At 48.0% G+C, this 18,073-nt stretch overlaps 1 protein-coding gene across 1 annotated transcript; it reads right to left on the bottom strand.

Annotated features, from left to right (window-relative positions):
- Nucleotides 1-556: 556 nt before the first annotated feature.
- Nucleotides 557-18,073, bottom strand: CYTH4 (cytohesin 4). Its single transcript, XM_027450266.3, has 13 exons — nt 17,831-18,073; nt 12,708-12,790; nt 10,305-10,402; nt 9,985-10,051; nt 7,507-7,625; nt 7,036-7,116; nt 6,304-6,416; nt 5,591-5,739; nt 3,589-3,700; nt 3,044-3,120; nt 2,595-2,666; nt 2,000-2,154; nt 557-1,681 (listed from the first exon to the last, which is right to left on the bottom strand). Exons 1-13 carry the CDS (start codon nt 18,027-18,029, stop codon nt 1,609-1,611), a joined length of 1,398 nt encoding a protein of 465 aa, XP_027306067.2. The 5' UTR covers nt 18,030-18,073; the 3' UTR covers nt 557-1,608.

Raw genomic sequence — 18,073 nt, forward strand, 5'->3', positions numbered from 1 at the left:
GAGACATTTGCAGAAGAAAACCTTCACGTTCCTTCTCCAGGGTGCGCGCGTGCTTCAACTCCGAGACACACTCCCTGCCTCCCGAAATTAATTCAACGTTCCTGTGGCTCGGGCAAAAATAACTGGAATGAATAATCAGGCGGTGCAGGCCCTGCTGCGGATTTCCTGGTGGATAGAGCCCTCTGCAGGAAGAGAAAAGGCAGAGACCTGAGCCCCGGTATTTACCAGGAGAGCCCTAAAATATAAGGGATAAAATAGCAATAGCTTATCGAGGCCTTTAACCCCGCAAGTGTAATTTCCCGTAGCGGCTTTCTAGCACTTGCATCCATGCCATTCCCAGCTCGCAGAGTGTTTCCATTCCCCTTTTCACCTTTCCTCCTGTCCCATTTATTTCTCCCAAGAGCTGCCTGCCTGTGCCAGCGCTCAGCCCTCCTGCATCTTGGGTGCACTGCAGAGCTGCGGCGGTGCTCGGGCTGCTTTGCTGCACACAGGAACACGACACGTCTTATCTCACATCCTCTGCTTTTATCACGAAAACGATCGCGCTGCCCTGAGGTTTCGGCTTGTTTCAGACACTTTTATTTCTTCACACAAGAGACAAAAGCAGCAGGCGCCAGGTGAAACCAGTCTGTGAAGGTGGGAATGCCTCTGTGTGTGCTTGCCTCTGTGTGTGTGGTGCGTACGCACCTCTGATTTGTCATGCCTGCTGGCTGCAGACCTTTCAGATGCACGGTTTGGGCCTCTGGGTTGGTGCCAGGAAGCAAAGTTTGCTGAGAAGCCATCAGCCAGGAGGAGAGCTAGTGTTTGGGGTTCTTCCCTGGGGGGACCTGTGGTGGTCCCTGAGTATTAAAATAGAGAGACCAAGACCCAGAGCTGCTTCCCTGGCCCAGCAGCCTCTGTGCACTCAGTGCACACCTTATCTCCCCATCTAACAACAATTACTTCCTAAAACCTGTATCCCAGCTGCAGAGCAGGGGCTTTCCAGGATTACAGCCCCCATGGCTATAAAAAGAGGCAAGGAGGGCTCTCTTCTGAACAGAAGGTTTCTTATCTTCCCTTGTCCTCTGATTTCATCCTGGAGTTCCTAACTATCAGTGGCACCTTCGCTATAACCACTGTATTTCTGTTCAAGGAAGAGAAACCAATGGAGCTTTTCTACTCTGCAACTGACCGGACCATGCTTTGCTGGCCTGAGAGCACCTACATGGTTCCTCAGAAAAATAACCAGGCCTCATCTGATAGCTGGAGGGGTTGCCTGTGGGCTGGAGACATGCTGGAGACATTCTCTTCTCCCCTCAAATCCTGTCCCTCATGCCTGGAGCTATACGGAAGAACCCAAAGGCTAGACACTGTGGAGCCTTTGTGTCATGACATGGGAAATGCTCTGCCCACAGCTCTGACAGTCCTCAGCGGGTTGCACCCAGTGCCTCTGCCTTCAGGTTGGAAAAGGAAGAAGCAAATCTGCTATGTTGTCCTGTCAGTCATCTTCCTACCATGTGGGAGGCAGAGGGAGCCAGTATTTCTGAATTTCTTCACTGGAAGTGCCCTGCATGAGAGGGAGGCTGCCCAACAAATACATTTTCTTGCTGCCAGTGACCAGGTCAGGGCTCAGTTTTTGTTGGCAATCTTCTTCTTTCGGGCGGAGACCAGATCATAGAAAGGATCCTGTGTTATGCTGGTCCTGGAAACAGGAGGAAATGAGAGCAACAGCAAGAGATTTAATGCTGGAGGATAGCACAGGCGACCTACCTGAACCTGCCCAGAGAGCTCACCAAAAAGTAAGACCAGAAATTTGCAAGTAGGGGAGAATTTAGCTATGGTTAGAGATTCTCCATGAGGGGACTCAAAACCCCTCAACATCAAGCAGTTGTTAGGCTGCAAATGTTTCTCCCCACTCTCTTTTTTAGGCTGTATTCCCTGGTAGCCAAATAAATTGTGTGGCTGTTTGTCCCAGGGCTGGACAAAGACAGGCTCAGGCTTCCACTTCTGGTTTCCTCACCTTATTGCCTCAATCCACTCATCACGTTCTGCTGGTGTGGCTGCTGAGATCTTGTAGGACTGATGCTTGCCTTCAACCACCTTCCCATCTCCATCTGTTTTGCAGGCTTTGATCTTCTGCCCTTTGCAGTTGGGATTGAAGAGCTCGAAGCAGTTCTGTCAGAAAGGGAACAAAATGGAATTGCAGAAGAGGACAGGGGGAAGCAAGGAAGCTTTTTTGCTTTCAGCCATGGATGACAGGGTCAGAGAGATTTCAAAAGGGAGGAGAGCATTCTGTCTTTGAAATGCAATAGTCTCATCTTCCCTGCCCCAAGAATCCCCTTATGTTAGATCTCCAAACCATGCCTCTGAGGTAAACACATGCATCCTATGAAGGGCTGGACACTAAAAGAGCTTTCATGGAGAGGTGGAGTATCAACAGAGAGAAAAAAAAAAGCTCCTTCTTGGGCACGTCCCCAAACCCCACAGCACTACCCACCTCCCCAGAGCCAGAGCGTGCCCCCAGCCACCTCAGCCTTCCCCAGTGTGTGCACCCTCTCTTCCCACTGACCACCCAAGAGCCTGCTTTGGCAGAGTACCAAGCAGTGGAGACTTACTGGCTTTTTGGGGTCATCCACCTTCCGGACTGATAGGTTCTCCAGCGGGATGATGCCCAGAGGCTCTTTGTCCTGCAGGCAAGGAAACATGAATTAACACCCAAAACGTTCCCCACATCTCTGCTACTATACACAGCCTCTCTGATTCCCCAGACATGTGTGTCTTTGTGGAGGTGACAAGAGCACAGTGTGCCTAGGAAGACCCCAGGCATTTCTGCTATGGGGAGCTTAGTTAACAGGGGATCACAGCAATAGCTTCAGTGTCCAGCCTCTCCCATCATCCAGTCCAGAGCAAACGAAACAGGGTGGGAGAGAAGGGAGGTTTGAGCTCAGTCTGGGAGCATGGGGTTGAAGGGCAGAGTTGCCCCCTACTCTTTGCTCCTCCCTGGCCCCTTGGGGGCTTGTAACCACCCAGGACACCATTTCCCAACCTGGAGTTAAGCCTTTACCGTGGTGTATTCAAAGTAGTACAGGCAGTTATCGGTCAGAATGAACCAGCGGCGCTTCCAGGTTTTCACACGTCCTCCTAAAGGCAGTGAGGTTCAAAAGCCATTAGTCCCGCGCTTTTCCATCCTCCTCCCAACCCTGCTCTATACACACACACAGAGGCAGCCTGTCCCAGCTCTCCCCGTAGATCAGCCCCAAGGGGGAAACCATGGTGCTCCCCACCGAGGTGATGCCATATGGAGGATGCACATAACACACAGGGAGACAATTTTGCTGTGATGGGGCTGGGAAAGGGAAGGGGTGAGGGATATCTTTCTGGGTCCAGTTTTGGAGCAGAGAGACCCTGTAGGAGAGGGGCTGGGAGGAGAGAGCAGGCTCGGCAGCAGATTTCAACAGCAGGTGTCAGCCTCACCCTACCGCAGCAGTGGAAGGACAGTGGAGATGCTGGGTTTTGGGATGCTGAGTGGGCTCCTGGGGGAGATTTGTGATGGGAGGCACGAGGGCAGGGGACTCAGAGGAGCTAGAGGAAGCCTGTCCCGTCCCTTACCTAGTTTCAGGAGCCATCCCTCGCGGCTAGGGTTGAAGAAAGTATGTGTCAGATCATTCCCATCATCTTCTGGTATGGAGAACGGCTCGTTCTTTATGCTCTCAAACAGATTCTGCCCCGGAGCATTAGAGGGGGGGAGAGAGAGAAAGAAAGAAAGACACACTTCTGACAAAGCTTGTACACAACCATCTCAGGCCCTTCACTCTACACAGGGGCAGGTGGGTGAAGGGGGAGGAGAGTACTGGGGGACGGTGAGTAATGTGGATACAACAGCCCTCAATGTACACCTCAGAGGGCCTCAAAGGTGATTGCAAATTTTATGCATCCTGTGTCAAAAAAAAAAAAAAAAAAGAAAAAAGAAAGAAAGAAAACATAGACCCATTTTGAAAACTAGAAAACCGCGTACCTGTATCAAAAACAGGCCGCAGTGACTGACCTCAGCATGTCATGCGAGGACTGCTGTCGGTGGCAACGAGGTGATACTGAGGAAGTGTAGGGGTGGGAGGTGGGTGACACAGACTGCAGCCCCATTTGGGCTCTGGGTTGGTGGTGCACCATCCAATGATCAAATGCTCTGCCGCGAGCTTGTGTGCAGAGACCAACACGCGCATCTGCGTGACCGCAAGGAGACATATTTCGCAGAACCATGGCATTTGGCATTGATGATTACACGAAATGTGACTTTCATAATGGCAGAACGACAGAGAGGCATGTTACTAGCTTTCAAAGGGTACAAAGATGTTGATCACATCATTGGCATTTGTCATCACTTATTACCCAAGTCATGAAAAAAAATTAAAACTACAGCTCCCTCAGATTGCATGAAATAAATGACATCCTGGAGAAAAACCTAAAGCCTTTATCCCAAGGGGATGCTGCTCAACAAACACGAAGATGGGGTGCAGGCAGCCTCCCTGGTGCAAAGCACAAGTTATTCCGCCCAGGTTGGCTGAGTGAAACCAGACAAATGTCATAAGCCTGCCGACATCCACCTTGCCTCAGAGGGCAGGTCCTGTGCCTGCACAGTCCCTGGAAACTGGTAGCTCCAGCTTTTCTAATAGGTGCCTCTCCTGTCCCTGTCTCCCCTTCCGCACCTTCATGCTCTGTGATCAGAAATGCTGTGGACTTGCTAAGAGCTTTATAGATGCTGGAAGAGACCCTGACACTCAGCTGGGGCTTGTTGGTGCTACTTGCACAAAGATATACCATGCTGTGAGAGAATTCAGGCCCCGACTGATGGGAATACTGGAGAAAGCTGCAGGTATTCATTTAGGTGTGAACAAGGGGAAGGGATACATAGTCTGGGCTACGTTAACATTGCCACACAAGCACACATCCTCAAGAAACAGACAATTCCTAGGAAGCTAGGGCTTTCTAAGCTGTCTAAAGCAGATGGGTGTCCAGCTAGCCCTCAAAAAGGCAGATGCCCCATTCACACAGCCCCAGACCTACACAGCACACAGACACCTGCTGCTCTGCCCCCGACTTCCTCCCACAGAGGTGGTGTTGCACTCCCTGGGCTGCTCACAGATGTCTTTTATAGATTGTCTTTGTCTCGCACTCCCTGAGCACTTGCCTGCACACCACATGTACTGGGTGTATATTTAGGCCATCTCTTACACACTTGCTCTGTCTTTGTGTGTGTTTCTCTCAGTATCTCAATATCTGTTTCTCTCAATATCTGTTCCTCTCTCACACAGACACACTTAAAAACACAAACTTGCTTAAACCCATACTGCTATTCACTGAATGTCTCCAGACCTGTCTCTTTTGTTCCATGTCCTCATGAACAAGCATGTGTACAGCCTCTCTCCAAAGATTTTTCCATATTTTCCAGATTTGTTTTTGTACCTATTGCCCTTTTTCCTTGAGCAGCCCTTACAGGGCAGAAGGTCAATAGACCTGCATTACACTGAGACCTCTGGATCTTTGATTCTCAGTGGACCCCAAGCCAGAGAGAAAACAGGACTGATGGAAAATGGGAGGCCAGAGCGTTTCTTACCTTTAAGAGCTCTTCTGGCAGGTCTGCTCCATTGTCAATGCCTCGGTTGATGGATACAAATCTTTCAAAGGGGGGTTTATCTTTCACATTGGGATTGTGCAGACTAGTGTTAAGCATGATGATAGAGAAGGAGAGTATATAACAGGTATCTGTCAATGAGAAAGGAAAAAGAGGACTGATGGCTTTCATCTTAGATGGCAAATCAATCCCCACTCTAACAGGTAGCGTGGTTTACTGTTTCTGGTGAACAGCCTCATACCCTCAGCTGTAGGAGGAATAGAGAGGTTTCTCCTACGCTAAGAGAAGGACGGAGAGGGCTAGAGGAGAGCTGGTCTTCTATGATGGCAAGCTGGAGAGATCTGGTCAGGTAACAGCTCTGCTAGCTGTAAAGTTTCTACAGACCCACGTCTGTGAGTGCTATCCTTGCTGTGATGAGGTGCACTTCACATGGGGCTGGGAGCACTTCTCAAGCCTAATCCCTGTTGGGATGGGATGGAGCACAGTATCAAAAGGATGACTGAAGACCCTCAGCCTACTGAAAAGCTTCACAGGAACTGGTCTGCCTCTTTTAACTTAAGGTAAGAGAATACAAAAGATGGCATCTACACTTCCAAGTGATGCTCTCTGTGCATTGTGAATGCACAGAATGAAGGCTCCTCTCTCTAGGAAACAGTGGATCTCATCTTCACAGGTCTTCTTCTCCCCATACCTACCTGTAGACTGGAATACTCCTGGGTTACACTTGCAGTACCAGTTGGCAAAGGCCTCCATCATGCGGTCAATCTTCTGTGCTTCCCCAGGCAGACGGAAGCTCCATAGGAACTGTCTGTCAGGAGTAGCATGTCAGAGGGTTAGATGGTCTGCAAGGGACTTTTATCCCTTCCCTCAGCCCATGAGACACCACGAAAATACAGGAAGGCATCCCATCACACCACAGAAACAACACAGCACAGGAAGCAGGAGATCTGTTTCTCTCTCTACATATTCCTTGGGTTCACCAGCCTTAAACTCCCTAAAAGGAGGAAGCTGAACTGAACATACTGTAAACATCCTTTTCCCTAGGGAGTGCTCTGCTGGCCTGTAAGAGAATGAGTTGCTCTAAGACAGGATTAACTTTGTCACTGGCATAATGAACACTGTGGAGTGATATATTTCTTGGTACAAAAAATATTAATCCCCCCATCCATTGAAGCTACAAATGACCCACCTCGCTTTACCCATCTTCTCTCTAAATGGCTAGAACCTTCTACAGGCCATGAAAGAGGTCTTCCAAAGAAGGTTATGTTAACACCTCACAGAGAAACAGGCTTAGAACCAACACACAAAGTAGGGCCTTGGGAAGCCCCATCTCATCCCAGTGTGGCTTTCATCACCTTCCTGCATGGTAAGACCCAGTGGCTGAGCAGGTTCCTGCTCCATCTGCTACGTCCTACACGGTCACTCACCTTAGTGCCTGCACCAAGTTGAGGTTGGCAAACTGGTGACATGCCACAAAAGCTTGGAGGATCTGAATGTTTGTGGGGTCCCTGGGAGAGGACAGAGGGAAAAGATTAGAAGAGAGCTTTGGCCTTGCTCAGTTTGGATGCCCTGTGGTGTGACGACATGCACCTGGCTCCCTCCCAGCTTCCCCATCCCCTCTACCCAACAAGGAGCCAAGATGCATGGGCACCAGTCTTGTCTGGGAAGACTGACTCCAGTACAGATGGAAGGACAGGTAGCCCATACAGCCAGCCTTAGCCACACTCCAAAGGACATCCTCCAAGGTGTTCTGCCCATCCAGCCCACTACAGTGTGAGATCACGGTCAGTCTCAGCACCTGCCTGTGGTCTCCCAGGGGTCATCTAAAAGGGTGGCTGAGAGGGGCCAGGCAGGACAGAGCCTCCAACGGGCCTCCTCATCTTGGCTGGGTAGCTCACCTCCCACCCAGGAAATCCCCAATGGCTGTCTTGTTCAGGCCTTCACCCTTGTGGAGGAATTTGGCGATCTCCTGCAGGTCTGAGGACAAAAGCTGTTGCTCAATCAGGTACTGGATCCCCTGGGGGAGGAGAAGCAAGACAGCAAAGTCAAACAGATTTTTGGGCTGTCACAAAGGTAGGACTTCAATATTCTGATATCAGCCTTTACTAGTTTTGATGATTTTGTCTCCTCTTCTAGTCCCCAGCCCCTCCACGAGAGGCCACTGCCATCTCCCCACCCTTATTCCATCCATCTTTATCTACTGCAGTGGGTCAGTCTCACACCCAGCTCATCTATAGACATGGAGAAATATTTCACTGAATGGGAAACTAAAGCAAACAAAAAAGGGCAGTGTAGGCCAAAAGTCCAAGCAGTCAGGTAGATTTAAGGCAGTTAAAAGTGTTCATTTTAATATTTTCAATCAAAGCATCTTAGTGTTCTGTCCCTAATTGCCATTTTTTTCCAAATTAACTTAAAAAAAAAAAAAAGTTTGCTTGAAAATAAGAAGACCTAATCAAAAATTTATTTAAACAAAAATGTGGGCTTGAGACTTTTTTTTTTCTCTCCATAATTTTCTTGTAGGCCACAGAACAGAAAAGTCTGTAATCTCTTAAACTCCATCTTCCCAAACCAGTAAGGATGGATTGTGTTTTTTAAAAAAAACATACAGAGTCTGAGCTGGGCTGTGCAAACCAGCCAACATTCCATTTTAGAGAGAATTTCATGATTTTCAAAGTTACAGAAAGTTGAGGTTTGGTTCAGATTCATAACAGTATCTAAGAACACTGCAATTCTCCAGACCACACTGCAGCTCTCCTCACAAAATGCAATAAAGGAATGAAAATTGTTTTAGATCCATCAAAATGTTCTACTTCAACAGAATCAATTCACTTTGCCTTGTAATATATATATAAAAAAAAAAACTATTTCTATAATGCCCCAAAGAAAAAGCAGTTTCAAAAGAAGAAATTGAAATGTTTGGGAGATTTCTCCACACTATTTTCCTTTCTTTTTCCCCAGATGAAATTTCAGTTAGATCAATTTAATTTTGCAAATCATTGCAGTGATGGTGGAACTCCGTTTTCCAGAAGAAAATATTTCTCCCAGAAGATTTTGTTCAGCCGTATTCCTGACGCTTACCTCCCCTAGACTCAGGAACTTGCCCTGAGTGCTTGGAGATAGGAACTCATTTCATCAGCATTGCCTGGATGAAATACAGCCTTGGCAGGAAGGGGCAAAGACAGTTCCCTGCATTGCAAGACTTATCAACCTAAAGTATGTAGAAAAAGGGGAGCAATAAACAGAGATCTGGGTGTGCTTATTCTAAATTAAAAACAATTTGGACACATAGTATAGGAGTTTGACCAGGCTGACCAGCATTGAACTAATAACACTAAAATGGTTTGGAGTCAGAATTAATTTGAGCATTTCTGCACAGCGTGGCACAGTGCTATAGAGGCAGACACCTCTGGGGCCTCAAATCAAGGTCAGACAGAAAGACAGAAAGGAAGCCTGCTCTCACGTGAGCTGGAAGTACCATTATCAGTCCTTTAAAACAGCTCCTGCTGGCAGAGAGGTGTCCAGGGACTGACATGCACTCCAGCTGCAGTGTGGGCTGGGAAAAGCATCCTGAGGGTCTCAGCAGAGGAGGGAAGGAGGCATGTAAAGTTGACACTCAGACCAGCAGCTGTCCAAGCTGCTAGCTGTGGTTAGCAGCTGATGAGCGGTTGTTCAGTGCAGTTTGTGGTTTTCTTTACAGAGCTCAAAAACTGGCCCACCAGTGAGGTGGAAGGAAGACAAAACTATCTTTCTCACATCTTCTCTACTTAGTAATGCAGATATAGAGCTTTCTGCAGAGGGCTGAAGGCTGTGGGGTCTAGACCCCAGTGGTGAGAGTCTCAGAAAGTGGAGGATTTAGACTCACTCCATGGTCCAACTAGTACTAATGAAACCAAAACTAATTCCAAACCAACAGAGGCAGGTTGGCCACTTCTATTCTGAATGAAACAAGGAACCTGACACATTCTTAAAACTTCCCACCTTCTCCTTACCTCATCCTCCTCCATCACCTTACAGGCAATTCTCAGCCTCACACAAGGCCAGAGCTGGGCTGAGGAATAGTTAGGTCTCTTGATACACTGACAATGTTAAACCATCCTCCCTTTATTTCTTTTAGCTTTGGTTTGCATCTGATAGGATGCCCTCTGTGAGGAGTGCCCTACATGATGTGGGGAGGCAACACAGCTTGATCTTATCAAAATACTTTACTCAGGGATAGGAAGGAAGGTGCTACTGACTGGAGCCTTAGTAAGGTAGGAAACCAGCCCCACACTCTCTGGACATAGTTCCTTTGGCATGGGCAGCTGCAAATGGACCAGTAGCCATGAGGACCTCTTCCTCACAGCTTTCTCCTCATAGCTGGAATGAGCAAATCCTACCTTTTCAGGGTCCATGTTGAATTTCTTCCGACCCAGGGACAGAAGTTTATCCCTCTGTGACAGTTTGCTGCAAATACAAAGAAGAAGGGAAGTCAAACTTAGAATACAGGTGTTTCACTTAGGACACTCACAAGACAACTCAGACAATCCCAAAGTAAAATGTCTAACTATCCGGAAAGAAAGAGAAATCTCAGAGGAGAATAGAATTCCTGTCATCATTCCTGTCCTTGTTGTGATCCAGATCCCATTGGTGCTTTTGTTTTCTCAACATCAAGAGGGAGACTTTATAAACAAAGGAATACCCATCTTGTTCCACTTGCCTGGTCTGCTCCCCAGCATTATGGTCTGTCTCTTGCCTCTCCTCATTTTGGAAGCATTCAATCTCTGCAAACACTTGGGCGATCTGTTCCTTCAACTTCTGCAAAAGAAATATCAGGAGAGTGAAGGTGACTGAGGGAAAAACAACAGATGTAAGGAGCATGTCTTACTTCTTCCCTCAGTTATAGGAGTAGGCCAGGTCAGCTTGTCAGAACCAGGCAAGGATGTCTGTGAAACATGCACAGCTTTGATGTGACCTTGCCCATCCAGAAGAGATTCCAGCTGAAAAAAAATAATAATAATGGGATGGAGGGGCAGAGGGTATTCCCATGTCTGCTGTCATTCAGGGCTGGAAAATCAAGCTTAGCCAGCATGGATCAGTCTGAGAATTCACCCCAGTGCTGACTTCAATTCTTCAAACAATGTTAGATGTGACTCCTTACATCATGCACATTTCCTTCTAGTTTTTGCTTTGCATAGCCTAATTACACATCCAGGATACAGGAAGTGGAACCAGTAACTGGGAGGTCAGTGTGGACCAGAAATGGCCACGTTGTGAAACAGAGTTTTTAATGCTTCTATCACTCAATACCAGTGAGCTGATACCTGTCTTGAGATGGAGAAAGAAAAGTGGAGGACAAAAAGAAGAGGAACCACTGCCAAATTTTAAGAGTCAGGTTGCAGAATCCAGTTTCCTTTAGGTTTGTGACAGGCCATAGCCTTCTTGGCTGGATATTCTGTGTTACCAAGGAAACCATGATCACGGCATCTCCTTGTTTCCCTTCTGTAATTTGGGTCCCCCTCAGAGCCAGAGTGCATCACAGCTCTCTTCCAGGAATCACTCAAACTATTCTTTTTGCAAAGCAGAATAGACAAGGAAAGAAGGATTGTTACATGACAAATTTTGCCTCAACTAGGAGTGAGGAGACAGTGGTGGTGTGCACCCAGCAGAGAAACTGAAGTTCTCCGATATCCTATGATTCAAAAGATCTTCTGGACTTCAGTTTTACTCTGACCCTTCATTCTGTTTTGCTTCGTCAGTCTGCCAGAGCTGGGCGTGTTCCTTAATAAGCGTTAGATATTGCACAACTGTCACAAATACGTGATCTTAGCTCGTGAATTTCAAATTATTATCAGTGTTGTTATTTTCTTCTCTACTGTTTCTTGGCAGTGCAGCAGGAAAGATTACACCCATCCTCTTTCCTCCTCTTTCTCCCCCACCAGACAACAAGCTCCCCTCCCCGGTCTTTGTGTTAAAGGGTATTGCTAAATAGATTCTGAAGAAATCCAGATGGGAAAAGATTTCTATTCCTAGGGACCTATTCACCTGAACTCGTCTTTCTCCACTGGACAATGCACACTGGCTAATGGCTTCAGGATTTAGAATATGGATCAGTGTAGCCTAGCATCTTTTCTCTGCCCACAGTGGGTAAAAAATGTAGTGTTTCTGCTCAAATATCATGCTTCCTACAGTGCCCATTGCCCATCCTGAAATCTGAAGAGATAAAAACCAAGCACAGGCAAACAACATGCACATATACTCATAGTCTGTTTTGCAAGAGGAGGCAAGACACCATTCTGATTTTGCAGCAGAAATGCTAAGTCTGGAAGCCTGAGAAGTGATAGGTAGTTTGGCTTAACCCTTTACTTTATTCAAAGAAATACTGCACTCATTCTCCAGGTATCCTGACATCTTCATGCTGTGCATGTAAACTCAGTGCAAGATGAGAGCACACATTCCATGGTGATGGAGGCAGAAAAGCAGCAGTTGTACAGCCCAATGCATGACTGTGATGTGGTATTACTGATTGATTTTGAATCTGTCACTTTCAGACTGTTTAGGAGTCAGTGGAGAAATGTTTAGGTCTGCTAAAAGAAAAGAAGAAAAGCCAATTCAACCATGGAAACTTGTGTGGAAGGTTCTTCCATCACACCTGTCAAAAGAGACTGGGTCCTTCAAGGAGGACTTGTCAAAGGTCCATGAATGGAACAAAAGTTTGAAAAACACAGAGGGATGCAGCCAGTAACTCAGACTGATATGTCATTATAAGGTAATCAATAATTTTAAATAATCATAAATGCTGAGCCAAATCTCTGCCAATATGACCTATTAAAATCACACTAATTTCCTTAACCCTAAATATGCAATCCCAGTTCATCCCTGTTAATGAACTGATCACTCTTTCTCAAATAACTCATTATGGTAGCTGACGACAGTAGCACAGGTTGGATGAATGCTGGTGACAAATATGTCAGGGTGGCCAGCAGCTCAGAATTCAGCTTGGATCATGCCAAAGCAAGTGCTCAGGAGCACTTCTTCATGACCTGAACTGTTATGTGTAGAGATTCCTTGGTGAAGAGTTTTGAGAAGGTTAGGCAGACAGGAGGAACATGATGGTCCTTACCTTAATGTCCTCTAAGAGCTCCTCTCTGTGCTGCTTTATTGTCTCTATTTCAGCCTCTTCAGCCTCGTTCAGGTCAGATGACCCTGAAAGAGCAAACCGGTGCCTGTGAAAATAGTACTGAGGCCAACATAATCACAGGAAAACCCATCTCAATTTCTCAGTGCCTATCCTCTCCAAGGGTCATGGCACAGCAGCTCTGATTTCTATGCTCCAGCATCTATGTTCCCTGCTGTTGCAGCCCCTGCGCCTGAGCTTTGCCTTGCAAAAGTTTCTCAGTCCAGAGCCAACAGCACAACCCCATACACCCCGCCTAGTAGCCAGCATCTCTGCTGGTAGACCTCTAACCCTCCAGCAACCCACCCACACAACCAGTTTTAGTCATTGCAAGCACAATGAAGAGGTCTTACCAAATGCTCTTTGGTGGTTTTTGTGTCAGTCACCCTTACGTACAAGGCCTTTTGGTTCAAGCAACCTATGACCTAAATACTCCATCTAACTCCAAGCCTCCCATGAAGAGACACTTGCTTCATTGATTGATCCACCACAGCGAGAGACAAAAAATGGGTTGAGAAAGAGAATCAAGGTTTTTCAAGTCTGAGGGCAGGATCTGGGGAATGAAAGCCTTGCTGAAGAAGAAGCATCTGTGGGAGGCTGTTAATCTGCTTTCCTCCCCACTGTGGACTACAGACAATACAGAAATACGAACAGGCTTCCTTGCAATGTACAGGAAGTCAAACAGATAACAACAGAGCCCACAAAATGATTCATAAAAGACCTAAAAGAATTGGGGTGACAGTGCTGCTGCTAAATATAATCCTGCTGAAGCACAGCCTCTCCAGCAAGGAGAAAGAGGAGGTGGCAGCGCAGAGAGGCAAAGCAGATGGTAAGCCCCAGGAAAATACAGGGGGCTCACACAAGGCTGAGGGCACTGGAGCTGCTGGGAGCTCACTGCAGAACTTGCAGCCAGAATCCTTGCTGCGTCTGAGCACTGAGAGTGAGAGATTCCCCAGCAAGTCAGGGCAACTTAATGGATGCCCTGCTCCACTGTTTCATAAGCCAAAATCCCCTGGGCCTCCTGTCTTCCTGGAAAAAGAGGAAGTGGAACCAGCTGCCTTGGAAATTCTCTTAGTGTGGCTCTCACATGCAAAACAACTGCTATAAATATGAGTGGGGAAAAAGGGGAAGGAACCAGCCAAGAGAGACAAAAGGAAAAGGGGACAAAGGCAGTCATCTTGGAGTCCATATCTTTCTTTCCTGCCCTGGACACAACAGCTCAGAATGACCTGCCTTGTGATCTTTCCCCCATCCTCCTGGCTGGTTGGGTTTCCATGAGCTAAATCACACAAAGGCGTGCTCTCACCTTTCTCAGGCTGCAGCCTCTCCCCATCTCTCCTGCAGCCGCTTTCAAGCATTGCATTCCCAGGGGAGAGGCTGCAGCACTGCTTGGGCAAGCAGACAGCATGAAACCAGGGGTGGCAGAGGCTCACGTCCCCTCCCAGCTCTGTGGGCAGCTCTCACGAAGAGCTGAAAGAAGCTGTCCGCTGCTGAGGATGGTCAAGAGAGGAGGAAAACCCGTGTCACTCGGCAGCTCGCAGCACAGCAGCGGCTTTGCTGCTCATCAGGCACGTCGCTGACTTCCCCTTGAACGTCAGTCCTGCCTGTGAGCAGCGCCTGGGTCTTTCAGTTTACTTTGGGTCTGGAGTCTGCAGGAGATGAAGCCAGCCTCTCAGTCTCCTCAGCTTTATTTCCCTCACCCATGTAGGGCCTGGTAATTATGGAATTATTTGTCACGTTCTCGCTCAGACGCTTTGTCACGTATTTCTTTCCAATGAACCACTGCAGCAGGACTTACCTGAGGAACCTCTCCTTCCCTTCACCCCATGCACAAAGTCTGTGGTGTGGCTGGTTGCTTTGCTTCAGTTGTTCCCTGTCTGCTAAAGCAGCCCAAAGCATCTCAAAGAGACCTGAGGCTCCCAGAGGGCATCGTCTCACCCAAACGACCCCCACCGAGACCGTAAATAACTCTGTCCCCCTTCTTCCCAAACCTCTGAAAACCCCAAGGGATTTACCTGTCCGGTGTGTCAAAATGAGAACCGTGTGGGAAAGGCTGTGCGTGGGGAGGGTGGATGAGAAGAAGCCTGTGAGTCACGAAGAAGGGGAGGGAATCAAGAGATAAGACGGGGTGAAATAGGAAGGAAAACGATGCCTGGAGCAAAATTTGAGAGTGATTTACACAGAGTTGCACAGAGGGTGCTTGTAAGGTTTCCTATGTTTCCTAAACAGCTTAAGTCTCTGATTTCCTCAGAAAATAATTATGAGGTCAGCTCCTGCACGTTGCTCTGCTTCCCTAACAGAAGGCCTAATGCTCTGCTGAAGGCTATTTTGAGGCTGTTCATCAACTGTACCGTATGCGTTGGGGTCTACAATTAGGGGAAGTGAATGCAAAAGGCTCATTTGGGGAACTGTCCACAGAAAGGCACAGAAAGCAGCAGAGGCAGCTGGGCAAGCAGCAGATGAGTGACTAGGAGCAGCCTGCCTTGCCTCTCCTTCCTTCTCCACTTTCAGAATGAGCCACAGCAGCAGGAGAGGGAGGCTCTGAGTCAACCACTGCCTGGTTTACTCCAGCCCCTTGCAATGGCACAGGGAATTCAGCCCTGCACCTTGGGGGCTGGGGAACGGCTTTCAGAGCTGTCAAAGCCCTCACGACCACCAAGTTCCACTTCCCTCTAGGGCTAGATCAGGACACAGATGAAGCATAGCCCTTGTCAGGCTTCTCTGCACAAGGGAAATTTCACACTGATGAAGAACACCCACAAGTTTCGGGGGGATGCTGCCACCATGAAGTCTGTAAGTCCACGCACAACACGCAATGTCGATGCTGGTTGGCATCCTCTCCAGAGAGGACTTGAAGTTGCTGCTTGGAATTTGTTTTCAGAGAGCGAATGTTGAAAGGAATGCACATGAGCACGGCACTTGTGGGACTTACACCTTGAGGCTGAGGTCTTGAAGACCTGCCAGTTCTTCGCGAATTGCCCAGGCTTGTATTCTTGGTGCTGTTTCTCAAAACAGAGCACAGACTTCAATTCCTGTTGTGGAGACTTATGGCCTCAGCCTCCCCATCTGGAAGGCAGGTTGAAGTTACCCAAAAGTCTGGGTGACCAGCAAAGAGAAGAACAAAGAATTCATTTCCCATAGCCGTAGGCTGTGCAGAGCTGCCCACGTGCTAAGCCTTCAATCCCAGGCAAAAGTACGTGAATGGAGAATGTGGCATTTGGAGAATAGTAGTGGGAAGTGAGCACCCAGGAAGGATGGACTGCAGAAACAGCAGCAGAAGGTTATCAAGAATGACTGTGTCTGTAGCACCGTTACAGACCATCCATGTGCTACCCACCCACAGCAGAGGTTCAGCTGGGCCATTTGCATGCTAAGGCCCATAAGCACACTCCAAATGTGGCTGCTGAAGGGTTTGGGAACACCTACCCCTAGCAACACACAAGCAGAGCATCCTGGTGGGCACCTCCCACGTGGGTGAGGCTGTCTGGTGGAAGAATTTCACCTCAGTTCTTTATTTATTCATTTATTTATTTTTATTAATACAGCTTGTGTGTCATCTCCCATGCAGACCACCACCTATGCTGGTGCCAGATCAGTAGCAGGAAGCTCTCCAGCTCCTCAGTCTGCTCCCACCCAATCTGTCTCCCTCTTGCAGCTACTCCACAGTTCTCCACCAGCTGCTGCCAGAAGAAATTCAAAATGGACCTCACAGAGATAGAATTTGCACAGTCCAGGGGGGAGAGGTGTGAAGAAGTGCATAACCCCACCGCACTACTGCAGCATGCAAATTTAAGACAAATAGTTTGGTAATTCACACCTTGGGTGAATGACTGTGGCATCATCTGATCTGAGGGCCTCCGTTTCTGCAGAAAGCACACCCCAAAAGAAGAAGCAAAACCTAAGGTATCCCACTTCTTCCTGCCTGGTTTGTCTCGCAGCAGCTTTGTCCACCATGGCTTTCAGGTGGTGAGGGCCAGGTGACCCAAAGAGCCCTGCTTTCACCGACATGAATAGCCAGATGCTGACAAGAGCTCTGCCAGAAATTGGTCCTACCAATTTCCCTGGCAAGCAAGCCTGGTACACGGTTTGATCATGCTGGTTTTCTTTTGACTAAGGAGCTAAAAGGTGCAGAAGAGTTGTTCAAAGTGGGCACTGCTTTTTTTCCCCTTCATTCTCTGTTCCACTACCTACACACAAGAGCTGGCTAGGACAGAGGGTCAGACACATCAGAGCCATTCCATGATGATCCCTTTTCTTCCTGGCCCTTGTTCAGCCTCTGTCCTTCCCACTCTCAGATATACGGATGCATAGAACTTCAGGAGGCTGAAAATGTTCAGTCCAGTAGAATCCCTTTCTCTGCTGAATCCCTACCACTTTATCCACCATCTGCCGAACTAGGAAATAAAACCCAAGATCTCTCTCAGTTCCTCAGATGTGGCTTACCTTCCCCACCCACGCCTGCTTTTTTAGATTATTTCAGGACAAGGCAAGCCCACCTGCAGGCCACTTTCAGGTGTTAGAACCCGAATATAGTCACTAACCTTTGACAAACATAAGCAAGAGAGGCTACCAGTGCCAAAAGACCAGCAAGCTTGTTGCACTGGGAAACCCAACTGCATGAGACATTCTGCAAATGCAAGCCAGCCTCTGCAGGCTGTAAGGAAACACCACAAAGAAGCTTGCAAGCCATGCCAAAGTTGCATGGAGAGAAGCCAAAGCTTATAGGTGCTCATCCCAAGTGTTGCATAAACCCTTGATATCCCCGAGTCAGATCAGCTTAGGATCACCAGCACAGTAGGCACTCTGAGCACAAGAGACATTCGGGTCAGTGGGAACATTTCTCCAGATCTGGAAGGAGTTTCCTCCCAAAAGAGCAAGAAAAAGCAAAACCTGCTGCTCAAGGCTGCCAAGCAAGTAACGGTACCACCAGGGATCTTCCACCATCTCTTTCCTCCTGCCACCAGCAGCAGCATTCACTTTCACTGCTGGCATTTCACGGTGTGCTCTGCCCCATCAAACTGGGTGCACAGCCCTCACAGAAAAAGAGACAAAAGGTGGTCAAGGCTTACCAGCAGGAGAAAAGTCCATCCTGAAGAGCCCAACGTGTTTTCCACAAAGGTGTTGTTCCTCCTTGCCTTCTGCTTGCTCAGATGCTTCACAGAACTGAAACGACTTGGAGCCAGTGACCAAAATCGCAGCAGCTTTAGGGGGGGCGGGTTGCCCTCTGACTCCTCCCTTCCCCTCCTCGTCCGTCCGACCACATCTCATGAGCTTGTATCAGTGAAGGAAGCTGTGTGTGCACGCTGCTCTGA

Source organism: Anas platyrhynchos, chromosome 1, assembly GCF_047663525.1.
Source record: "Anas platyrhynchos isolate ZD024472 breed Pekin duck chromosome 1, IASCAAS_PekinDuck_T2T, whole genome shotgun sequence".
NCBI lineage: Eukaryota > Metazoa > Chordata > Aves > Anseriformes > Anatidae > Anas > Anas platyrhynchos.

Bases quoted from the DNA above. Each gene is read 5' to 3' on its own strand.
- CYTH4 (XM_027450266.3), bottom strand. From the start codon at position 18,029: ATGAGATGTGGTCGGACGGACGAGGAGGGGAAGGGAGGAGTCAGAGGG. The intron at 2,667-3,043 runs GTAAAGGCTTAA...CCTTGCCTGCAG, and splicing joins ACTACTTTGAATACACCACG to GACAAAGAGCCTCTGGGCAT. The intron at 1,682-1,999 runs GTGAGGAAACCA...TCCTGTTTCCAG, and splicing joins GAGTGGATTGAGGCAATAAG to GACCAGCATAACACAGGATC.